The sequence below is a fragment of the Dipodomys spectabilis genome, unplaced genomic scaffold, assembly GCF_019054845.1.
Source record: "Dipodomys spectabilis isolate Male_0828 unplaced genomic scaffold, ASM1905484v1 ptg000169l, whole genome shotgun sequence".
In the NCBI taxonomy this organism is placed as follows: Eukaryota; Metazoa; Chordata; class Mammalia; order Rodentia; family Heteromyidae; genus Dipodomys; species Dipodomys spectabilis.
The window spans coordinates 4169233-4195270 of record NW_024870846.1 but is presented as its reverse complement, the minus strand read 5'-3'; the positions used below and the strand labels follow the sequence as shown (position 1 = coordinate 4195270).

The 26038-nt window shown below is 39.3% G+C and overlaps 1 protein-coding gene across 4 annotated transcripts in view; it reads left to right on the top strand.

Moving 5' to 3' along the window:
• Cd226 (CD226 molecule) overlaps positions 1–13514 on the top strand; it is a 55094-nt gene extending 41580 nt beyond the window's left edge. The window contains exons 5-8 of one of the 4 annotated variants that reach the window (XM_042693538.1): positions 6371–6467; positions 10207–10261; positions 11817–11904; positions 13366–13514. In XM_042693538.1, the coding sequence (XP_042549472.1) occupies positions 6371–6467; positions 10207–10261; positions 11817–11900 (236 nt within the window). In that variant the 3' untranslated portion in view covers positions 11901–11904; positions 13366–13514. The remainder of the gene's footprint in view (positions 1–6370; positions 6468–10206; positions 10262–11816; positions 11905–13365) is intronic. The other 3 variants (XM_042693537.1, XM_042693536.1, XM_042693540.1) reach the window with 3 other exon arrangements.
• The last annotated feature ends 12524 nt before the right edge of the window (positions 13515–26038 follow it).

Genomic DNA, 26038 nt, shown 5'->3' with positions numbered 1-26038 from the left:
GTTCTGAGGCTTGAACTCAGGGCCTGGGCACGGTTGTTGAGCTTTTTTGTTTGTTTCCTCAAGGCTATCACTTTAGCTAGAGCTTTCCTTCTGGCTTATTGGTAGCTCACTCAAGATAGGTATCTGCTAGACTTTCCTGCTTGGTCTGGCTTTGAACTCTGACCCTCAGATCTCAGCTTCCTGAGTAGCTAGATTACAGATATGAGTGAGTCATTGGGGCTGGGCAAGAGAGCTCTATTAATCAGTGTGTTCATCCATTATGAATTCATAGCTGAATGGACCACGAACAGCCTCGTTGCAAGAAGTAGGTCACTCTAGGCTGATTTCCTGTCATTTGCTCTGCTTCCTGACTGCCATGAGGGTACAACGCTCACCACCATGCCCTTTTGCCACCATCTTCTTCTTTTTCATCACAGGCCTGTGATCAAGGGAGCCAAGTCGCCATGGATGGAAACTTCTAAACTGAGAGCAAATCTTTTTTCCCTTTTAGTGGTGTGTATCACATATTTGATCACAGTGTTGGAATCTAACATATCCGCCAAGGGCCCACCTTCTTCTAGAGGTTGTAGCTTGCAGACTGCCGCATGAACTCTGTTTTGCAGGCTAATTCAGTAGAGAGTGAGCAAGACCTATGCAGTTTTTGAAATTCTGACTTATCATGTGTTTCAATAATGCATGTTTACAAAATTTAAGTGTGCAAGAAGTATAAGACCAAGAAATATTTGAGCAAGAAGTTGAGATATCTAATTTAATGGAGCTGGCATTGAAAATTTTCCAATACATGTATTAAAGATGTTTACTATCCTTTTATCCTAATGTATTGACTTCTCCACCATTGCCATCCATAATCATTATGGTACGGTGTGCTCTATGTGCTAGAGCATAATGCTATATTACAGTGCTATAAATCTCCTTAATGTGAAGCATAGCTTTTGGCCACCCTGAGATTGTACGGTTCTCCTCCAAGTCAAAGTTCTAAAGAGCTTAAGCCATGGAAGCCACTACTTTCAACCAAGAAAGACACATTGCACCAAAATTGTACTTCAGATTGGAAATTTCCTTCCTTCTAATTTTCCTATAATGACAGGGAAGTAATTTGTTCTCTCTGACTTACATGTCTCAGCAAAAATCTGGCAATACTTTTACTTTGAGGAAGAGCACTTGCTATTCACTTGGAAGAAGGACTGCGGGTCCTTTAATTCTCCAAAAATTATTTATTCCCTTGGACTTTCTGGCTATAAAACATAATGTTTCAAAAGTACAGAGTATAAAACAGATTTACGTAAAGAACAGATGACCTTTGAAACTTGGAAAAATATTACCATACTAATGTCTACTCAGCGCATATTTCAGGCATACAGATCAACAATTTGGGGCCACCATTATTTCCAGTCGTCCTCTGAGGTCATGCTGACTTTATATTTGTTAAGCAATTTTACTTCTACCCTTCTCCAGAAAAGTGACTCTAGCCACAAGGTCAAGTATCTTCTTTGATCCATTTTTAAAATGGAGCAAATGGGAAGTTATTTACCTTTGATTTTGAATGTGCATGTATAAAATGAGTGCATTATGTAATGTACATTATTAAGAGCTTAAAACTCAAAGTACCCCTGTGTGTTTAAGTGTCATCACTACCCTTGGGAGTTGACTTTTTATCATCCTTTTGCAGCTGTCAAAAAAATGTAAGAGGCCAGGAGCTGTTGGCTCACATCTGTAATCCCAACTACTCAGGAGGCTGAGATCTAAGGATGGTGGTTTGAAGCCAGCCTAGGCAGGAAAGTCTGTAAAACTCTCAGCTCCAATTAACTACCAGAAAACCAGAAGTGGAGCTGTGGCTCAAAGTGGTAGAGTGCTATCCATGAGCACAAAAGCTCAGGGACAGCACCCAGGCCCCGAGTTCAAGCCCCATGATATATTGATGTATTGGTGTATTGATCAGTCGATTGATTGATAGAGGTATATAAGAGATTCAATATTCTGTGTGAGAGCTTCCAGGAGAAGGAAGTAGAAGTCAGGATGAGTCCCCAAAACTTCTGTCTTCAGTGTCTGTGGAATGAAGGTGGGAAGAAGCATTGTGTAGTGACTTGGGATACATTTCAGTGTTCTATAGGGACATGATGATTGGGATGACCTGATACGGCAGAGATTATCAGCTCACAGAGCCCACGTGTTCGCTGCATGTTCCATCAGGCATAGAAGGATCTCTGCTGTTTCAGCTTCTTTTTCCTGGTGTAAAAGAAGAAAAACTCTGATTTACCAAGACATGCCAGGATGGGTTAGATGGCCAAGAGATTCCAAGTGTGGCCTAGTTATTTAGGTTCTATGCGATGTGGGGTCTCCATTTCCTAAGCCACTGCAAACTCCACTAATGAGAAACAGTAGGTAGCTGTGCCGCCCGGCTCTGTGGGCAGGGCCTGGCCTGGCAGCAATTCTATCATGGGACTTTTGAAAGGTTTATAACTGATCCATAAATACTTGTCACTGGCATAAACTTAGCCTGGTGGGTCACAGGCCTGGAGTAAATTATTCATTTATAAATTTCACTGACTTGCTTTAAATTGTTTTAACTGTATTTATCTTTTGTGATGGGAGGAAAAATAATGGCTTTATGGTTCAAGACATTTTTGTCCTCCTATGAATCAACACGGCGTGGGGATGCAAGTGAGAAAAAGTCAGCAAAAAGTGGCTGCTGGAAATAGACACTAATTCTTCTTTCTTTAAGAGCAGGGCTGGAGGGCTGACATTATTCAACCAAAGATCTATTAGCAGAACTTAAGGGAAGAAGTGAATGTCATGTACTATTGATTAATGTCTTAAAGCACCCATTCGTTCTTTTCTGTCCTCCCATCCACACGAGACCCAGCGAGGCTGGATGGTTGTGGAGTGTGGCCATTCTCACACATGTAGCTGAAGAGAGAGGGAAGTAGAGGCGGGAATGCTCTGGCTTGAGGCAAGGCTGGTCTGTGTGCTCTTCCAGCCTGGCTGCTGATTCCCCACACTTTCTCTATGTGCTTATTTCTGAAAAGACTAATTCTATGCTTGCTTTTAAACTGTGCAAGACTTCATAATAACATAGATTCCATTAAATCAGGTATCAAATTTGGATTTACCTGCCACTTGATCTGTAGTGCTAGCAACCCAGTATACCTCGAAAGGGTTTGTGCCCAGATATATTAGCCTAAAGAAAACTTGCTTTACTACCAGCACAACAATGTTTATTGCAGCATTATTTACCATAGCTAAGATATGGAACCAACCTAGATGCCCCTCAGTAGATGAATGGATCAAGAAAATGTGGTATATATACACAATGGAATTCTATGCCTCCATCAGAAAGAATGACATTGCCCCATTTGTTAGGAAATGGAAAAACTTGGAAAAAATTATATTAAGTGAAGTAAGCCAGGCCCAAAGAAACATAGGTCCCATGGTTTCCCTTATTTGCAATATCTAGTATATGTATGAGTCAAGCGGAAAAGGTCAGATAATGTGATGTCAGGAAAATGAACCCTTAGATATGTATTTTAATGTTTTTTTCTTTCATGCATGTGTTTCTAACGCATTTATAAGATTATCTCTTTGTTGCTTTGTATGTCCCTCCCCCACAGTATAATCCCTGCTTTCACTATATTTGATGTCAGTATAACTTGTGGAGGAGATGGGGAAAAACCAGTTGTTTAAGGATACAGGTGGACCTGTTGCAACAATGAGAAGTACAAGTTGTCATGTCCAAAACGAGCTTTACAACGTCGGTGCGGGGGGGGGGGGGGGCGGGGGGGAAGGGGGGGGGAAGGAGAAGGATTGGGATTGGGGGGGAGGGGGGAGGCTGGGAAGGGGTGTGAAGGGTAAACCAAAGGAGGAGGCTGCAATGCTTGGTAAGAAATGTACGCATTATCCTGCCCATATAATTGTAACCCCTCTGTACAGTATGTTCACAAATAAAATAAAATTAAATTAAAAAAAAAAAGAAAACTTGCTTTAAAATTTTTAAATAGGGAGGGCTGGGAAGGTGGCTTAGTGGTAGAGTGCTTGCCTTGCATTCATGAGGCCCTGGGTTCGATTCCTCAGCACCACATAAGCAGAAAAAGCCAGAAGTGGCGTTGTGGCTCATGTGGGTAGAGTGCTAGCCTTTGGGGAAAAAAAAAGCTCAGGAACAGTGCCCAGACCCTGAGTTCAAGCCCCAGGACTAGCAAAAAAAAATTAAGTATATAACTGGCAAATATTAAATACTTCCGTAGTATACAACATGATGATTTGGTATATGTAACCATCATGCAAAACTGCTACAATCCAATTAATCACACCCGTGCTCTGTTCATTGCTCACCTTACAGCTGGCAGTTTGATAGTTTGTCTAATATCCTATTTTCTGCATCCTTCAGCTCTTGTCAGCCTCATTCTACTCTCTGCTTCTGTGATTTTTTTTTTTAGCTTTCACTTACAAGTGAAGTGATATAGTATTTGGCTTATTTCATTTAGCAAAATGTTTCTAGGGCCATCTATGCTGCTGTAACTGTCAAATTATCCAATGAAACAATGGGCAAAAGAAGACATAAAACTAGCCAAGAGGTATATGAAAAAATGGTCAGCTTCCCTAGTCACGACGGAAATGCCAATCAAAACCACAGTGGGTGAGGCCGAACCTCACCAGTGGTGGAAAACTTGTTTCGAAATGCAGCATCTGCGTTCAATCACCAGCATGGCAACACAATGAAAGAAAAAAAAGAGAGAACCCATGTCCCAAATCGCAATGAGATGTCATCGCATGCGTACTTCGATGTAAAGATAAGAGATAAGAAATGTTAGTGAAGATTTGGAGAACAAAGAACGCATACATGGCACAAGGGGATATAAATTGACATCCCCATTGTAGACTTTGATTAAAAAATAGTGCTATAATATAATCCAGAATTCCCCCTGCTGAGTATTTACCCAAAGGGAATGAAATCCATATCTTGAAGAGCTGTCTGTGTCCCTGGGCTCATGATACATGACTCACAGTGGTCAACGTGTAGACAGTGATGGCCCTAAGTGTCCATCAACAGGCGATCACGTGAAAAACACGTGGCACATCTGTGCACACAGGGCACCGCCAGCCCCAAAGCTGGGCGTATTATACTACATGAAGAAAACCCGACATGGAAAGAAGAATGCTGTGTGAGCGAGCTCCTTCATGCAGTAAATCTCATAAAAGCATGGCTGTGTCTAGACTTTGAGTCCTGACTCATAGAAAGAAAGAAAGAAAAAGAAAGAAGGAAGGTAGGAAGGAAGGAAGGAAGGAAGGAAGGAAGGAAGGAAGGAAGGAAGGAAGGAAGGAAGGAAGGAAGGAAGGAAGGAAGGAAGGAAAAAAGGAAAGGAAACCTGCCAGCTAAATAGTTGCTCAGAAGCAGGACAGACAGAGTCTGAAGAAGTGTGGGTGGGACCGTTGGAAGGCACCATGGTTCTCCGATGGCAGGTGGTTCCCAGCAGCCTAGGAAACGTGGTTACAAGGGCTGCAGCTTCGCATGGGAGAAGGACGGCCCTTGAACTCTCCTTTCAGCCTGCTCCTCTTCTGTGAGCAGGGATGGCCCAAAGTTTGGTACATCTGGCAGGGGGCTGTGGGGTGGGGCTGGGTGAGAGGTGCAGAGGCTAGGGTCCACAGGCACAAGGTAGAGCAGTCTCTCACCGCGTTGGGCTCCTGTTCCAGTGCTCGTTTGGGGGCTTGGCTCCTTAGATTCTGATCAAGTTCTGTGACGTCACTAGACTGGCCATCCTTGGCATTACTGGACAACTGGATGAGGCCCAAGCACAGGGTTCAGACAGCTACGGATGGGAAGTTCAGACTCTCGGACCACTGTACATTTCCAGAAAATACTGACACGGAGCGATATACTCTGCCTGATTTTTTAAAATCATTAATTCAAATTTCATAGACAATATTTTAAGCCAAAATTCTTCTGACCAAAAAAAGAAAAACCCCAAACCCAGAGTTACCCACTGGAATGCGCTGGATGCTGTTCATGTATCAGACATAAATGAATCTTCATTAATATACTCTTTGAGTAGGGTTTAATTTTTGGAAAAAGGTTTTGTGCATGAGCTCAGGATCTTATTGGGGATACAATGGCATCGTTGTTGATGTATGCTATTTATAATCATGTTCTTTTTTTAGTTGAGGAACTAATAAAACTGGAGAAGTCATAAATTTTAGGCACACAGTAAAGCAAAATTTATCCTTTCCCTTATCCCATTATCTTTCATATTGGGATCTATGCACATTTTTCAATTGTTATCCAATCATGGTTACTATACCCTTACTTCATTTTATTATTATTATTTCTTTTGTGACTTGAGTTGCATTCCTAATTACTACCCCCCTTTTTTTTTCCTAGATGAACCCAGTTACCTGCAGAACCTCTTGGTGGCAGGAGGGATATTTCTGCTGGTTGCTATCTTAATTACCGTCATTTGTGTCATTTCTTATTACGGGTGAGTAGAGAAAATTACCCTGAATCTTGTTCACCCTGCATAATTCTAACATTAGAGTTGTTGTTTTTTTCTATGAATAACTCAACTGTTTATTGAGCCTTCTCAGGATTCACATACATTCCTTTAGGTAGTGTTTTGAGACCAGAGGGAACAATGTTAGCAAGGAAAGCTAGGGTAGCTCACTTAGCAGACGGTGCTAGCCCAGTGCTTCCCATTTTTTCACCAGCTGCCTCTGTGGAGTCCCCTCTTCATCTTTCCCCTCTGTCGGTGAGAAGGTACTGGGGTGGGGGTAGAGGTTGGGGGCTCATGCTAGAGGGGCAGAGGGGAGGGAGAGAGGTCATACCCGAACCCATTTGCGCATCGGATCTTTCTTGTGTGAAGTCATAAACAAGCTATAATGATACCACATTCTCATAAATTAAAGTGGCTATGATTTTTCTGGGGGAAAATAAAAGGCAAACCAGGGGCTGTTGCTAAGGATGGCGGAGGCAAGATTGTGGCTGTGTTCTTGGAGAGAGGGGCCAGTCATTAAAGTGCCACTAGACTTTCACTGTTTTGTGGCACAGGAAATTTCTAGGATTTTCTTTTTCTTTTTTAAATTTACTTTTATTTTACTGTAATGGTGATGTACAGAGGGGTTACATTATGCAAGTAAGGTAATGAGTACAATTAGAATGACTGTTATCAAGAAAACAGATGATCACAGATGCTGGCGAGGATGTGGCCAAAAGGGAACACTACTACACTGTTGGTGGGCTTGTAAACTGGTTCAGCCACTCTGGAAAGCAGTACGTAGGGTCCCTAAAAGGCCATACATAGAGCTCCCCTCTGATCCAGCAAGTTCTAGCACTTTCTAGGCTCTCTCTTTTCTAGACCTTCTCTTTCCCTTTTAGCTCTCCAAACTTGTTAACCTTGTAGTATAGTGTTGATGGTCCTTGACCCAAGGAATTACCTCCTATTCTGTTTCAGATAAAAGTGTTACCAACTTAAGCAAAAGAGGGGCTGCACTTAGGTTATCTGTATTTTGTATGCCTGCGGGTAAAATACAGACACAACATGTATTTGTTGTGTAAATGACTATATGAATCTCTATGCTTCTGTCCCAGGTAATATTCACACCACACATATACACAGCTTATTAATACCAATTCCCACAGGTGTCCGTATCTTTTCTCTATCTCCTTCACCTCTGCCTTTTCTACTGGCAACTTTTCCGTGAATTCTCTCTGTCCCACTGCCCTGCCATTAGCTCCAATCTCTCCTTCTAACCTATTGATTTTTCCTTGGTCCTCTTTTGAAAGTTGGACCAGCAAAATCACCTCTCTGTTTTGTACTTTATGTTATCTTTTCCTTATCACCAGATAATCTTAAAATCTCATTAACCTCGTCATTAAAGTTGCCTTTCTTTCTGACTCTATCCCAATTGTCATTTATATTTCCTCCTTCATTTACTGCATTGAATGCTAACGAGATTTACAGAAGCTATTGCCTTTATTCTTTGAATGCATCTCACTTGCTTCCTATCTGCTATGCCATCAAAATGCAATTTCTCCCATTTGGCCTCAATCCTCAGATGCAGGACAACTCTCACCTTTGCAAGGTGTGTTCTAGAACAGACATGATGTCACTATTCGGGGCCATCTCCTACTTCCTGTCTGCTGCGCCTTGCGTTCTGCTTTGTACTTGAATCATTCTCCTGCTTGCTCCCCTTCTTCAGTATCTATGGTATTTATAGTGACAGGGACTGTGGTGTGTCCAGTTTTTAACATTTGCTCACAGTTAATCTGTCTAAATGACAAATGTTCAATAAACCTCTATCTGATTATACCAAAACACAGTACAGTGGTCTTACCTTTCTCTCCATCTCCCTTGACCAGAAACTACTAGCACTACTAGTGTCACTGAGGCTTCTACACTGCTTCACCTTGGTTGATTAAGAAATGCAAAGAGGGCAGAGGGCAGCAGAGGAGCGTGAGGCGGGGATGGAGAGAGTGACCTGGAGGATGAACCTCTTAGAGGTGACTGCAGTTGGACATGACAGACTTTTGCTTCATGAAAATATGACATTTCATGTAACGGACTAATTGAACTATAGAGAATATTTTCTTACTTGATTAAATGCAATAAATAAAACATTTAGTAGAGTCGAATGCATAATCACAGATGAACAACACAGAAGAAAGGAACTAGTGTTCCATTTACCTTGTTGATGGCCTGCTTCTGGTTGTTACTTCATATGGAAATGTCTTGAAAAATGATGCAGGCGCTTCTCAATAACCCTGGAACTCTGCCTGACCAGATGTGCTGACTTCAACAGAGGCCCAAATAAATTCCAACTTTCTGCCTTATCCCCAATTGCCCATGTGGCTGAGAGCTTTGAGAACAGCTACTGTCTTCCTGGTTTGTGCTGTTTTCATGTAGAGATCAGAACCATGGCGCCAGGTAGGGAAGACAGCCAGGAGATGTGCAGAGCTCAAGTTAGCATGAAAGGAAGCACAGGGTATTCTGTAGAGGGACACCTGTGTCTGTGGAAATAAATTAAATAGCCAGTGAGACCCTTATTTGCATATTAACTGTCATAATTTTTAATCTTAACAAATATGGTGTGATGGATGGAGATGGCCTGAGCCTTTCCTGGTTTCAACTTTGAAAATAAAATCTCATCCTAAATCCTGCTTTAGTCCCAGACAACCCAGGACAGCTGGTCGACCTAGACATGATAAGGTTTTGTCTTTTTTGCAGATGAAAGTACAGACCTTTAGAGGTGTAAATCACCCATCTGGTAGACAGCAGAGCTTAAATTACACACAGATCACCAGACTAAGCCTCAGGTTCCTTTTGCTCATTATGTCCAATGAACCACACACACACACACACACACACACACACACACATTCTGCTTAGGTACATTTTGATTAAGTCCTGAAAGATTTTGATAAAACTTTACTATTATTTTTATCCTAGAAGTTTCATTGAAGTAAAACATCAACAAATTGGTTCAGCCCAGCTCAGCTTCCCTCCCACAGGGCAGCCACCACCACAAAGGAGAAAGTGTCTGGTCTTGAGTAGCTCAGGCCAGCCCTCCCACAGCCACTATCCTGGGGCGGTCACCCACAGGGCGATCTTGTCTGTCTCAAATAAACCAATGACAATCAAAGGGAGGAGAACACGTGGGGGAAGGACAGTACAACACAGCTGGCCCTGACCACACACACTGGACAAGCAGGCCTGGCTGCTCACTCTTCCAAGTAGCCTTTACTTCCTCTTTGTTAAATAAACTCTTTGTTACTACTATAACCACAGTCTTGTTCCTCACTTTTATTCTATATTGTCACAGAACAAGGACCCTTCATACCCATGCATCAACACTGTGGGTATTTAAAAGCACTTTAATTGTGGGAAATTCTGTTAAGCCCCAAATCATCAAGAGAAGGCCCTAAGTCATTTCTGTAGTGAGTTTCTATGAGCCATTTTTAGTTAACATCAGTGTGATTCGTTATTAATACAATATTCCCTGGCTGGATAGGCATAGAATTGTCCTCACCATCTGTGAGCACACAGAAGAAGAGAGTACAGAAATTCAGCTTATTCTATTCGAGACATTTAGATGAAGCAACGGGGGGTTGCTATGACTACATATTTACTAAGAGCATCTGAGCTGGGGATATAATAGTTGAAATGATAACCAGTGCTGGCAAATAGTGTCTTAATAATATTCTTTCTCGAATTTATATTTTAGAAGGAGGAAATATACAAATGGCCTGTTTAAAGAGTCCTCTGGTACGCAGAATAAGGTGAGTGCACTCAGAACTGTCATTTTCTCATTTGTGATTTATGCATATCTTGGAAATCAATGTATTTTGTAATTAGAAATTTTATTTCTTTCTCCTTTCAATAACATGGGCACAAAGTTGTCTGAAATTCAAGCATCTAGTCTTTGAAGGAAGACTTAGTTATTAATTTTTGAAGGAAAAATGTTTAGTGATTCTCTAAATTTTTCTTTTCTGGCTGATACACTGACATGAAATTGTCTTCATATCAAATAAAGGAGCAATTACACAGATGCAATAACAGTTAATACTATGCACTACCGCAAGGCATCAGCGGCTCATGCCTGTAATCCTAGCTACTCAGGAGGCTGAGGATCTGAGGGTCATGGTTCAAAGCCAGCCTGGGCAGGAAAGGCTGTGAGACTCTTATCTCCAATAAACCACTAGAAAACCGGAAGTGCCACTGTGGCTCAAGTGGTAGAGTGTTTGCCTTGAGCTGAAGAGCTCAGGGATGCAGGGACAGTGCCCAAGCCCAGAATTCAAGCCCCACAACCAAGAAAAAACAAAACAAAAGAACTCAAAATACTATGCACTACCAAAGCCTGGACTAATTTCCCAGGGCTGTGAAATAAACTATACCAATCGAGGATCTTCAAACAGAAGAAATCCATTATCTTCTGATTTGGGAGGATTGATGCCTCCTCTCCCAAAACTGTGAAAAATGATGCGATTTTGGGGGGTGAAGTCTGTTTTATGCTTTCCCTGTGGCTTTCCCGTAGGGAAGAAATCCTGCCTACATTCCTTGGTGGTTTTTGGACTATAGACATATTGCTAAATTTCTTCCTATGCATCTCTGTCTGTCTTCACAGGGAATTTCTTGTGTGAGTCTATGTCTCTTTTCCTAGAAAGACACTGATTACCAGTCACATCAACGAAGATTTTGTTTCTGAATAAGGTCCTATGTAAAGGTCCCAGGGAGGGTATTAATTTTAGGGGATGCAACTATTTTAATCCAGTATAGAGCACAGCATTTTTCTCACATAGTAAGATTATCACAAGGAATAATTAAACAGCATACATGGTTCAGAAGCACAGCATACACCCTGAGGGGAATAATGCATGGTATTAATTACTCTTATTACTTGGAATTCATTTATTAATTAGTAAGTATTCCAATTAGATTATAAAACAAAAGAGCTTGCTTATGGGTTATAAGACTCTCACAAACTATAAAATTTTACTTCTAGATCTACTTTTTCTTCTGCCCCTTGCTGTTTAATTAAAAGTAGAGAAACTCCTTCTGAGTGTGCATGGTCTTCATATGTTAATTCTCTCTCTTTAGCACATATTATTCTGTGTATTAAATTTCACAATGAAACATTGCTTTGGAGAGAATATTCTTGATGCTCTCACAGCTCACATGTTGAAGTCCTAGAGTGCCCCTCCCCAGTATGATAAGAGGAGGTAGGGGTCTTTAGTCTTTGACTGGTAATGAGGGTGGAGCCCTCAAGGTAGAAGCAATGCCCTTAGAAGAACGAATGCACAACCTCACTTCTTGGTTTGTTTTCTGCACTAAAAGACTGGGCACAGGAAGAGGAAGGCCATCTTCAAGTCAAGAAGCAAGCCCTCAACAGACATTTGCCCTCGGACTTCATATCTCTGACAATGTGAGAAATAAATGTTTTTTTTTTTTTTAAGCTACTACTTTATGCTGCTCTATTAAGCAGCTTGGACTGACAAACTTTTTTTTTTTAAATCAATTGCTATCCAAAGTTTCACCCATTTTTCTGCCTGGCTGAAAAGTCAAGGACTGAAAAAGGTCTCCTGCAACCCAGCGCGTGCTTCGCACTTCTCTAACACCTGTCAGTTTCACCTTTTCTAATACGAAGCAATTGCTCTCTGCAAAATGACTATTTTTCCTGCAACCTATGGCTGGCTTTTTGTCACTAATTGGAGAATTTGCCACCTTAGAATCCAGTAAAGTGATGTTCTATCATATTCCAAATTTAGATTCTTTTTTTTTTTTTTGACTTAGCCATTTGCTATACAAACCAATTCAAAGGCAAGTTAATTGTTATCTATTTTTATGGGAGACATTTTTTTTTAACAACCTACCTTAACCATTTAACTCTTTCAAGCTTTTGTCAAGTACTGATATTTTGGAGGATGATAATTTAATAGTGAGTTGGACTGTGGAAGATAAAAGATGGGACAGTTTCTTGATTTTTCTACTGTGTTTCTTTTTTTTCTTGTGAAAATACTGTACAGAGGGGTTACAATTACATGGGCATCTACTTGTGTTTCTTGCCCAAGTTCTTTCATAATATTTAGAAAGGCAACACAGGTAACAGTGTACTTGAATTTTTCCCCTGAAGTTCTCTTAGGAGCACCAAAATTGTTCTGAATTTCCAAACAACTGGGCAAAAGATTTATATGTATGTATGTATGTATGTATGTGTAATCTATCTATTCATATATATTCACATATACATGTGGATCTGTTTCTCTCTCTCCATAAACATGCATATATACACATATACATTCTCATAATATGAACACACATATAGGTCTTTCTCCCACTTGCATATACCTTCTGTTGTAGGCAGGTGGAAAAAGTAACCTGATCAAGGTAGAGAAGATTATTATGTCATATCATCTTAAAAAATAGTAGTTTGTTTTGATAATGCATTTCAGTGTATTTAGTTTCTTATTGTACTAAGCAAGGACATTGTAAGTTTATTAATATATTCACTCAACAGACATTACTATGGTTACTCATTATAGGAAAATTCTTTATTAGACTTCTCATACCAAAAAATGAGAATAATTGTCCAGACAGCCTACCATTAGTAGAAGATATTCTATATTAAAATGGGCAATTCATAACTGATAACCTAGATAAGATGTATACCGCAGTCACTTGGAGTTCTGGAATCTGAGAATGTGATTGCTAACCAAAGTTCCATAAAATTAAAGGAATGAAAGGAATACTTTATGTCATTACTTGTAATGCCAATTTGGTCTGTATCATTTTTAAGTGAAGGAATTTGTTCTGAGTGTTTGTGTTGAGTGCTGCAATATAGGGAATTATTCACCCTTCCCTGTCCTCTTGCTGTTTGCCTTTGTAGAGAGCCAACAACTCCAGAAGTCCGGTCTCCTACAGACAAGCCAAGGACCATGCACAGGATGATATTTATGTGAACTACCCAACCATGCCTCAAAAAACAAAATCCAAAGTCTAAGCTGTTTCCATGATCTGAGTGCATTAGGACCACTATTTAAAAAATATTATCTTGAAGTTGTACAAAAGATGTGTCATTTAATAAAGCATTCTGAAGATGCTATATCTCAATCAGTGCCACCCCTCCACATTCTCATACATCCCTCCCCTAGCCCCCTTGCCTCATTCTTCTTTTATTGGGGGGGGGTTCCGCTCGTGGGGCCTGAACTCTGGGCCTGGGCGTTGTTCCTCAGCTCTTCAGCTCAAGGCTAGCACTCTACCACTTGAGCCACAGTGCCACTTCCAGCTTTTTTCTTTTTGCTTATGTGGTGCTGAGGAATCCAACCCAGGGCCTCATGCATGCAAGGCAAGCGCTCTATCACTGAGCCACCTTCCCAGCCCTTTGCCTCATTCTTCTTAAATGTGTAAGATACATACTGGATTCTTGACAGAATTATCCCCCTCTTCATTCATCCACCCCTTTCCCCTTGATCCCACTCAATCCCTTTCAAGTTCTCATGTTTTATTTTGCTGAACTTTGATTTTGCCTTTCTAAGAAGTTACACTATTTGAGTTCTACATGGGATTTACCATATTTCAGTTAATACATTTGTATACACTTACATGCCACCCAACATATTGACTTGTAAATCTATAAGCTAGATCTAGCTTCTACATATAAAGGATAACATAAATCCTTTGACTCTCTATTGCCTAACTTACTTCACTTAACATAATTTTTTTCCAGATCTTTCCATGTCTTTACAAATGGAACAATATCATTCTTTCTAATGGATAAGTAAAATTCCATTGTGTACATATATCACATTTTCTTTATTCATCCATTGAGGGCCATCTGGACTGATTCCATACCATGGCTATGGTGAATAGTGCTGCAATGAACATGGTTGTTCTGGTGGCTTTACTGTGTGTAATCTTTTGGATAAATGCCTAGGAGTAGAATTGTTGGATCATAGAGTAGTTGTATAGTTTTTTTGAGGACCCCCCATACTGCCTTATAAAGAGGTTGAACAAATTTACATTCCATCAATAGTGTATAAGGGTTCCTTTCCCCTCACACCCACATCAGTATCCATTATTATTTGTATTCTTGACCATGGTCATTCTCGGTGAGGTGAGGGGAATCTCTGTGTTGTGTTGATTTGTATTTCCTTCATGACCAGAGATGTTGACATTTCTTCATGTGTCCATAGGCCTATTTTACTTCTTTTTTCGGAGAAGATTTTCTTTTAGTTCATTAGTCCATTTCTTAATTGGGTTGTTCAGTTTTTGAGGAGTTAAGCTTTTAAGTATCCTCTCAGTTGCATTTATTTCATTTCATGAGAAAAAGAAAAAAAAAAAAAACATTGCCAGGAGAACATTCTCATCAGAAATGCTTCAGAAAGCCTGAATCTAATCAGCTTAGATGTGAAAGGAAATGGACTAGGTCATGTATCCAAATGATTCAGGGGAGAAGAACCTTTGGCAGACGATACTGGGCAGGATTTTCATGGATGTAGATTAAGTCTGGCCAAACGGGGGCTCCTCCACCAATGCTGGGGCTGCTCCCTGGAGCTGGCCTTACCTAACCACTATGCAGTCCTCCCTGTTCCTCCATCATGGCTATCAACAACTGCTGGTCATTCACACACTGTATAGTGAAGGGTTTGCTTCTCCAACACATTGGGAAGAATTGGTTAGATGCATATTATTAAGTAGATAGCACAGCCAGAGATGAGAGTATGTTTGTAGGGCTGGATCTGGACAAAAGCATCTTACTGGGCAATGTAGGGTACTATAAAACAAGGAAAGGTCCTAGAACCTGGCAGGGTGATGAGCAAATGTCATTGGTACCTCAAGACACCTCTTGGTCATGTGCTAAGAAGTGAATATGGAGGGGTTCTCATTTAGTTCTTTCTCTCCCCTTTCTTCTAGAATGCTCTATCAGCTTATCTCAGAAGAATCACTGGCAAGGAAAAAAAAAGAATAATCACTTAGGGAAACAAATCTGAGAAGGTCATCTCCTCCTTTTGTAATTTCAAATAATATCAACTCTGGCTCTCTGTAGCTTTCTTTCCACCATGCCAGAATTTGTCATTTGGGCAAGTTACTAGTTGGTCCAATAATTAATTTCCTTAACAGCCCACCTGAGGGTGCATACACTTGAAATTTGACATCTTCCATAACATTTTTATTGTTTTTTAAATTTTAGTTGCTTTTTTTTTTTTTTTTAAAAAAATCAACCTCTCAAAATACAAGAATGATTTAGTCCCCTTTCTTTTTTTCTCCATGTACTCTCCCTTCAGCGATTGAGATGTTTTTTTGCAGGATTTTGCGATTGTCCTGAAGAAGCCTCATTGGTGACATCCTCTCCTCCCCAGCGGCTCCTCCTCATAAAACTCCTTCCATTGCATCCATTGTCTGTCTGGACATTTTTCATAGCAAAACACTTTCAAAGTAATCTAGTATTGTATTGAATTCACTGGAACTTTAGTACTCTACCTACCAACTTCCTTTTCCTTTGAAAACCTTCTATTCTGGTTGCTATTAGGGAAACAGATCCAAAACAGATCCACAGAATAAAAAAGCAAGAGAAAAATGGAAATAAATGGTATTTAATAACCAAGTGAAAGAAATTATTGTCTGAGAACAGGTAGTTTGTAAAATTCTTACTGTTTATAATGTTTGGTTTGGGCAAGAGCACATCTTTATTAACTTCAAAAGTGTGTGCATTATAATCAGCACACAGACTTTCGATATTTAAAGTTCTTCTGCCCTCTCCTCCCCTCTTCTCCCTTCTCCTTCCCTTTCTTCTCATTCCCTCCTGTTCAGTTTCCTCCCCTCCTGTGCTGGCAATCAAACCCATGGCCTTGAGCCTGCCAGGCACGTGCTCTACCACTGAGCTGCACTGCCAGTCCAAGCTAGCAATTTCATTAGTTGGTAATGAAAGGCAGGTGTGTGAGGCTGTAACTTTATTAGTAAACACTCAAGCTTATCAAACATTTTAAGCAATTCAGTTTATTACTAAAATACTATCCATATTAATTTAAATACATGGAGTATCAATTTTAAAGAGAAAATAAAAAGTGATTTCCATATATTTGTTTTTACCTTACATATGTAAATTATCCATTTATGCAGAATTATATTGACTATTAATTCCAGGTACATTATAGTAATTTTCCAGATTGGGAGAGTCCACATTTTCATTTGAGATCAACACAAAGCTTTTGCTTTTTCTTCTTTTTTTTTTTTTTTTAAAGCAACTCATATAAAATGCTGTATTTGATACTACTTACATACAATTTAAGGCAGATTGAAAACGTCTTAGCATTGAGATGCTTATAAAGTATAGACAGCACTGTGAAATTGCGAGTACAAAACTTTCCCCAAGTGAAACAACATATCTTTGAAAATTATAATGCAGTATATAAAACACATAGAATTGTTATTTTATCTTCATTAGTTTGGCCACTATTAAAATGTGTTGACCTTCAGGCTTAGATTTTGTTTTAGTGATTATACTTCTTCATTGCTCTATTCATGAGAATTTTCGTAGCCACATTTCTTCAACTTTTGTGCATTGTTAAGATTTTTAAAATAAATCCTCACGATTGATTTATATGTTATATTTCTGTAGATTCAAATTACTGTTGAATATGGTGCTGTTTGAATATGTCTTATTTTGGGGGTATGAGTGAGAACTCTGGGGTCATCCTATTTTACTGCCTCTTGTCTCTGTTTAAGTAAGTTACACGATTTCTTCTCCAGTTATTTGAGAGTCTCAGTTTGTATGGCATATGCATATTTGCCTTGCTGCACTGTATTGTGTTATTTTGAATGAATGCAATGGAGCGTTGTGAGGTTGTTGTGGTTGGTTCATTGTGTGATGAGTATTCTTTCTTTTGCCACAAGTTTGGAGGGGATGCTTCTGGGCTCCTCAGGGTGGGCTCCTGGGGGTCTCCCGTGGGAAGCTCATGACCTGTGGAGTCCCTCAGGGCTGCAGCTTCCAGGAGAACTTTACTCATGCTTGCCCGAGACTAAGCGAAGCAGGTCACCCCCCTGACCAGTTAAGTGTCTGTCCTGTGAGTTCCAGCTTCTGTTGCTCCGATCCGTGGACACAGCCATGGGTTCCCGCACCTCTCTGGATCTGTTGGCCGCTCATGTTTGGAGTGGCAGGTGTCCTGCGACCTCAGTTCTCTGGTTGCTCTAAAAATGCCCCAGCTTTTCAATGTGTCCGGCGTTTTCTAGGTGTCAGCCTACCTGAGGCGTCTCCCAAGCTTTTGACATGTCGCAGTGAACACAGAAGGCCTTTCTCCATGCGCCTTTATACAAAGCATTTACCCTTACCATTTGTTGATAGAACAGAAAAAGAAAATTAGTAGGCACTGACATCAACTTCACTCCCGAATATGTATGGACTGCCAATGTATTACAACGGGACAGAGAAATCTCCTGAAACTAAAGACACCAATGAACAGCATCTAGGCACACTGTCTTCATGACAGAGGGTGAGCTGGCTTCTGACTAAAGAAAACCACATATCTAGGTTGATGCTATTAAAGATATGGAGAAAAGCTAGATGGAATGGAATGGATTATTTCTTTATGGTGGCTTTAGTATTTGACGTTTTTCTTTTCTTTTCCTTCCTCTTCTTTTGTGCCTGTTATGGTGCTTAAACTCAGGTCTGGGCATTGTCACTGAGCTTTTTTGCTCCAAGTTGGTGCTTCACCACTTGAGCCACAGACCCACTCCTGGGTCTGTGTTTTGCTAGCTAATTGGAGGTAAGAGTCTTACAGACTTTCCTGCCTAGGCTGGCTATGTACTGCAGCCTCAGATGTCAACCTCCTGAGTAGCTAGGATTTCAGGTATAAGCTACTTGTGCTGATCAGTATTTGACTTTTTTGTTGTTGTTGTTGGTTGTGGCACTTGAACTCTGGGCCTGGACACTATCCCTGAGCTCTTCAGCTCAAGGCAAGTGCTCTACCACTTGAGCCACAGCGCCACTTCGGTTTTCTGAGTGTTTTTTTTTGGGGGGGGGTCCAGTCGTGGGGCCTGAACTCTGGGCCTGGGCACTGTCCCTCAGCTCTTCAGCTCAAGGCTAGCACTCTACCACTTGAGCCACAGCACCACTTCCGGCTTTTTTCTTTATGTGGTGCTGAGGAATTGAACCCAGGGCCTCATGCATACAAGGCAAGCGCTCTACCACTGAGCCACCTTCCCAGCCCCTTCTGAGTGTTTTTTATTGGAGATAAGAGTCTTGCAGACTTTCCTGCCGGGGCTGGCTTTGAACCACAATCCTCAGATCTCAGCTTCCTGAGTAGCTAGGATGACAGGCGTGAGCCACCAATACCTGCCAGTATTTGACTTCTTTAAAAAAAGGATATTTGTACTTAGCTCTCTGAAATGTAATTAGATTTGTTATTTTTTTTTTAAAAGCCTTAGAAGTGGTAATTAATAATGATTAAGAAAACAAATTCTTTCCAAATGCTGGATGAAATAGTTTATTCTGAATATGAATTTCTGTTCTTTTCCATAACAAATTGGTGACAGGAATTTGAGATTTTCTTTCCCTTTTTATCATTAGTAAAATCACAAGGACTCTCCCACTGAGGAGAGTGAGTGATGAGTGAAGGTTATCCCTATTTCCTGTTCAGGGAACACTGTAATGAATTTATTAACTGTCGATAGCAATATAGTGGTCATAAAGACTGAGTAAGAACTGGATAAAACACCTACACATTCATGGAAATGGGGATATTATAGCATGGAGGTACATTAGGGTGTCTGGTTGTTGATTTAAGGGTTATCCAAAGGCTGGTCAATCATTAAATGCTTACTGAGCTTTTACTACTTCCAAAGTATGAATAAAGGGCTTGCGACTGTGTTTAATCTCTGCTCACTGCTTTTGATACCTGTCAATATTCGGAAGTAATTCTCCAGCAAAGGTGGATATGCTTCCCCACTAGCCAGGTGATGGCTGGAAATCAGAGAGCAAAGGAAGGCAAGAGAGACCATGCTTGCCAGCTTCCTAAATTCCTTTCTTAAAGCTAAAATGTGCTTCCACCCTCCTCCTCTTCCTCCTTTTCTTCCTCTTCCTCCTTCTTTCTGCTTCTGTTCAGAAGGAATTTTCCTTCTTCCCCATTCTCTTCCCCTCCCTTTCTAGTCTCTTTGTCTGACTCCCTCCTTTTCTTTCTCTCTTTCTCTCTCACTGAATTATTAGACTATTTTTCTCAGAAAGTTAGCAGTGTGAGTCCTTGTGATTTTAATAATGATAAAAAGGGAAAAAGAATCTCTTAAGTTCATGTCACCCATTTGCTACAGAAAAGAACAAAAATTCATATTCAGAATAAACTATTTCATCCAGCATTTGGAAAGAATTTGTTTTCTTAATAATTATTAATGACCACTTCTAAGTTTTTTTTCTTTCAATTTTCTATGGCCTACATAAAGTCAAAAGGCCTCATCTATTTCCCGTTGCTTTTTCCAAGTTATGACTTTGGCTGGATCTACCTACAGAAGGACATTAACGCCACTGGTTGCTTGACTCAGGTTCTTTGTCCAGTTTGGTTTTTCCAATATTAAGAAGCTTCACACATACTTTTTTCTTTTTTTATTATTAATAAGTTTTTTAATTGGGCAAATACCGTACAGAGGGGTTACAATTACATGAGCAAGGTAATGAGCACATTTCTTTCTTTTTTTTTTTTTTTTTTAAATTTGTGAACATACTCTACAGAGCAGTTACAATTACACTGGCAAGATAATGAGTACATTTCTTATCAAGCATTGTAGCCTCCTCCTTTGTTTCCCTTTCCATCCCTTCCCATCCCATCCCTTCCCAGCCTCCCCCCCAATCCTCCCCCCGCCCCCCGCACCAAAGTTGTAAAGTTCGTTTTCGACATGACAACTTGTACTTCCCATTGTTGCAACAGGTCCAACCTGTATCCTTAAACGACTTGTTTTTCCCCAGCTCCTCCACAAATTATACCGACTTCAAATATAGTGAAAGCAGGGGTTATACTGTGGGGGAGGGACATACAAAGCAACAAAGAAATAATCTTATAAATGCGTTAGAAAGAAAAATACCTTTAAATACCATATCTAAGGGTTCATCTTCCTAACATCACATTATCTGACCTTTTCTGCTTGACTCATACATATACTAGATATTGCAAATAAGGGAGACCATGGGACCTATGTTTCTTTGGGCTTGGCTTACTTCACTTAATATAATTTTTTCCAAGCCTTTCCATTTCCTAACAAATGGGGCAATGTCATTCTTTCTGATGGAGGCATAGAATTCCATTGTGTATATATACCACATTTTCTTGATCTATTCATCTACTGAGGGGCATCTGGGTTGGTTCCATATCTTAGCTATGGTAAATAATGCTGCAATAAACATAGTTGTGCTGGTAGCTTTAGTGTGGTCTTGTTTGTAAACATTTGGGTAAATGCCCAAAAGTGGGATTGCTGGGTCATAGGGGAGCTCTATGTGGAGTCTTTTGAGGAACCTCCATACTGCTTTCCAAAGTGGTTGAACAAGTTTACATTTCCACCAACAATGAAGTAAGGTTCCCTTCTGTCCACATCCCCTCCAGCATCTGCTGTTGTTAGAGTTCTTGATTTTTGCTGTTCTAACTGGAGTGAGGTGGTATCTCAATGTTGTTTTGATTTGCATTTCTTTTATGGCTAGGGATGTTGAGCATTTCTTCATGTGTCTATTGGCCATCCTTCTTTCTTCTTCAGAGAAGTTTCTCTTTAATTCTTTAGCCCACTTATTTATTGGGCAGTTGTTTCTTTGAGGATTTGTTGTTGGGGATTTAATTTTTTAAGTTCCAAGTATATTTTAGATATGAGACCCTTGTCTGTTGTATGGCTAGTGAAGATCTTCTCCCAATCCATGGGCTTTCTATTAATCTTGCTAGCTATGTCCTTTGCCATGCAGAAGCTCTGCAACTTCATGCAATCCCATTTGTCCAACCTTTCTTTGATTTGTTGTGTTTCCGGGTCTCTATTAAGAAAATTTCGGCCTGAGCCAAGGAGACCTAGGGTTTCTCCTATTCCATCCTGTAATGTTTTCACAGTGTCTGCTTTGACTCTGAGGTCTTTGATACATTTGGAGTTGATTCTGGTGCAGGGTGATATATAAGGATCTAGCTTTAGTTTTCTACAAGTAGTTAACCAATTTTGCCAGCACCGTTTACTGAATAGGCTTTCTTTCTTCAATTCTATTTTTTTAGCTCCCTTATTGAAGATTAGATGGCTATAGGTCTGTAGGTTCATTTCTGGGTTTTCAATTCTATTCCAGTCCTGAGGTCTGTTCTTATGCCAGTACCAAGCTGTTTTGATTACTATGGCTTGATAGTAGATTTGAAATTTGGTATTGATATTCCTCAGCAGTGTTCTTTCCCTTGAGGAGCGTTTTTGCTATTCGGGGTCTTTTATTGTTCCATATGAATTTTTGGATTGCCTCTTCTATTTCGTTGAAGAATGAGGTTGGAATTTTGATAGGTATCTCATTGAATTTGTAGATAGCCTTGGGAAGTATTGCCATTTTCACGATGTTAATCTTTCCAATACAGGAGCATGGGAGGTTTTGCCATTTTCTAAGTTCTGTTTTGATTTCCTTTTTCAAAATTTTAACGTTTTCATCATAGAGGTCCTTCACTTCTTTGGTTAATTCCTAAGTATTTTGGGTATTAGTCTCTAAAATTAAGAAAATCTCATAAAAATGTACTTAGTAAACTAGTCAGAAATGCCAAGCCAATATGTAGCAATTAAGTTTGAGATACAGATTCAGCAAATATATTCCAGATTGACCTAAATCTAAGTTAAAGGCTTCTATATCCTGTCATGGGCTATACAACTGTGTGGTAGTAATAATTGCATGCATTTAAATTTTCATGTTTAATCTTACCTACCTGGATATCATATGAATAATTTTCCCTGGCTGTAAAGGAGTGGTCAGAGTTCTAGAAGGAAATCCATGGTTCAGTTTTACTATGTGATGCAAGTCACTTCCATTGTGGGTAGAAAATAAATGCATTGATGTTTAATGCCATTTTCTACATTAATACTTTATGCTCCTACCCAAACAGAATGGACCTAAGAGCAATTAATTTCTGTCATAAGATGGGTTAGGAAAAAAAACCACAAAAATGTATAATAAAGTCTCAATAACCTTCTATTTAATAAAGGGCTTTCACTTTATTTTGAAAATAGCAGGCTAATAAGTGAAGGAGTAAGTAACATTTCAAGGTTAACAGAATATGATTGTCAGAATTCTGCTTGATTACATAGTTACATTTCATCACATGGTAACAAAAGTGTATGGAAATCATTAAATATTGCAGTGTTAGCAATATTAAGTAACCCATGGATAAAACCATCAATTTGGTAGTTCAAGATCTCAATCATGCAAGGTAAGGTGTAAAATAATATCTCGGGACCATTTTATCCTTTTTAAAAGTGATGATGCAAATTTTTAATATTGCACAACTATAAGTTATTTTCTTTGTTGCAGTATTTTTTGTAAATTTCTTAGAATTATGAGTCCTTGATAGCAATGGATTAGGGTTGTCTATTAAGGATTGAAATATGTATAAAAACTATAAATTTGGCAAAAGGTGTCTCTTCAACTATGTATCATACATTCTTACCAAGGGGAAACATCACAGACAGATTTAAAAATAATCACATTTCCTAATTTTATTATTGCCTCATCATGATATTTTCTGTTCTGCCACAAATTCACATTTAGTTTCCAACGATATAATTTTTTTTGCATTTCATTCCAAAAAGTGGTTCAATTACCATTTACATACAGATGTTCCCAGACTATTATTTATCTGCAATAGATTACAACTAAAAACAAAAACTATGTTCACATCATATCATCCTTAACAGAAACAAATTTCTGCTGCATGTTTTATTTTTTAACAAGAATTTAATGTCCAAAGTTATTTTTCAAAGTGATCATAAACATCCTATTTAGTCATCCACAAATGACATCCCTTTATCATGTACAGTAGAAGACTTCACAAAGTCTATATAAATTAATTAAATAAAGATATATAGGAAGGACACATCCAACATATACGTTAGTATATTTAGAGATGCATGGGGCCATAGACTTGCAAGATGTGTGAACCTCCAAAGTAAATAAAGAAGCTTCAGTGGCACAGATAGTATAGCCCAATGTGCGTGTGTGTGTGTGTGCGCGCGTGTGTGTGTGTGAAGATTCAGGTGCAGGGGAAAGGACAAGGAGCCACTGACAATCCTAGGATGTAGATAATGATAAAGCCATCTATCAGCGAGCAGACTAGGTGTAATGAAGTAACTGAGTGTCCTACAATTAGAATCATATTCTATGCAGATGGATCTTTCTTCGGGATTTCAATCACCATTCCCTTCATTTTTGTCTACTTGTATTCATATGTCAAGAGTAAACACTTTGTTCAACTACACAAAACATTTGTGAATCTGAATTTGATTAGTTCAATTATACTTTAATATTGGATTTCTGCTTGCTGTTGAATGCTAAGGTAAGACTGACATTTTATTCTCCATTTTGCCTGTCTTTACATCTCTATTGAATGATCTATGTCTGAAACATCTATGTCTGATGACTTCTTTGAGAGAAATACTGCTGTGACTTCAAATAAAAATAAAATTATAGTTTACCTTCTCTGCCTGGATTTGGATTTTTAAATTTCAGCAATGCTTTTGAGAACATAAATTGATTTCTTGAATTATTTAAGATAGCAACTAATTCTAAATTTAGTATCACAGGTGCTAAGTGGAGCTAGGTACTCCATGAGTTGCATGATCATGTGTACAGAAAGGGTCTTTTTGCACTCAGTATAAAAACCATACTGAAAGATAGAAAAGAGTTGTATGAACTTGGGAAACTGCATCAAAATCATAATTAAAAATTTATTCTGTCTCAATTGACATGTGTGATACAGACGAGGGATGTAGGAAATATGTTAAAAAATCCCTATAATTTAGATGGAATTATTGGAAGAAATGCATTTAATTTGTAAATATATTTTCCTTCTCCTTCAATTATTTACAAGATGTAAAAAAAAGTTAAAATAGGAAATAGTCTGAAAAGCACAATTATGGTTTTCCTGTTATTTAATAATTTAAACATTTCTTTTTCACCTAAACTTCTCTTAATTAGCTACAGAAATTTATAAGAAAAAACTTGATTTGTAAAAACATCATTTCCCAAACTTCTGTTGAGAATGGAAGTTTTATTTAAAATAAAGAAAATGGAAGGTTTTCATTGAGAAAACAGAGCTCTAATATTATCAATTATGTAATGCAGTTGTGAAAAAATATCGTGGACATAAGGAGCAATATAGGTCCAAAAATATGAGTCGTGATTATCATGTGAGGTATTTGTAGGACTTCAAAACACATGCCTAGTTTTTCTTTTTAAATTCTAAATGATATTTTACGATAAATAAGTTTGAATTTTGGACAATGAACTGAAGGATAATTTAAGAAGAATAAAATTTACACGAATCATTCACCACCTAAAGAACAACCAAAACTGAATATGCCAGTGGCTCGGGCCTGTATTCCTAGCCTACTCTGGAGGCTGAGATCGGAGCACTCCTGTTCCAAGACGGCCCAGGCAGGAAAGTCTGTGTGTGGTTCTTATCTCCAATGAACCCCCAGAAAACTGGAAGTGGTGGCGCTCTAGCCGTGAGCCCAAACAAGCTCAGGGAGAGTGCCCAAGCCCACGACGGGGAAAAATAATACCTTAAAAACAAAAACAAAACTAATGTATTGTCACAACTTCTTTATGAGCATAGCTGGTCATGAGTCCAAGAACATCTCAAAAATAGGGGACACAAAGTATAGGGTTTATTTATAATGAAGCCACAGGGTATTTTCCAACTCCAGTTCCCCCCAGAGGGAAGAGCTGGCTCAAGTGCAGGTCCAGGAATGGAGTAGAGGAACCCATTTCTGGCCATTTCTTTGCCTTTAATCAGATTCCAGCCTCCATGGATTTCAGTGTTCTCCCAGGGAAAACAAGAAACAGTAAGACCTTTATTTAATCGACATGGTCATTAAGATCACTTTCAGAGATAGCTAGCAATACAACTGTCCAGAAAAACATGCCAGCCATTTAGGACATTTCCAGGACAGTCCGTAAGGTATTTGTATCTCCTGTGTTGAAATCATTTTTGCAGTGACACAGATTCACATTCTTGAGTAAGAAAGCATGGACATCTTCTAGTTCCATAGGGAAAAAAAGATGAATAATCTTTCCAAATACATTTAGAGTCTGCTCACTTATGCATGAGTGTTGTTATCTTCTCATAATGTTAAGCGCCCTCCGCAGACTCACCGATAATACGTCATGATTCAACTGATCGAGAGTTGGCCATTGAAAAGTGATTCTCACCTTACACATTCTCTTGGGGGTAAAATAGTCTCACCAAGTGCAAGAAGCAGCTACTGGTGTTGTGCTGCCTTTCTGTAGTCTTGACAGCACATGGTTGATGCCTTCCTCCACTTGCATGCAGTGCAAGCATTAGAGCAGAAGGCCAACTCCAAGA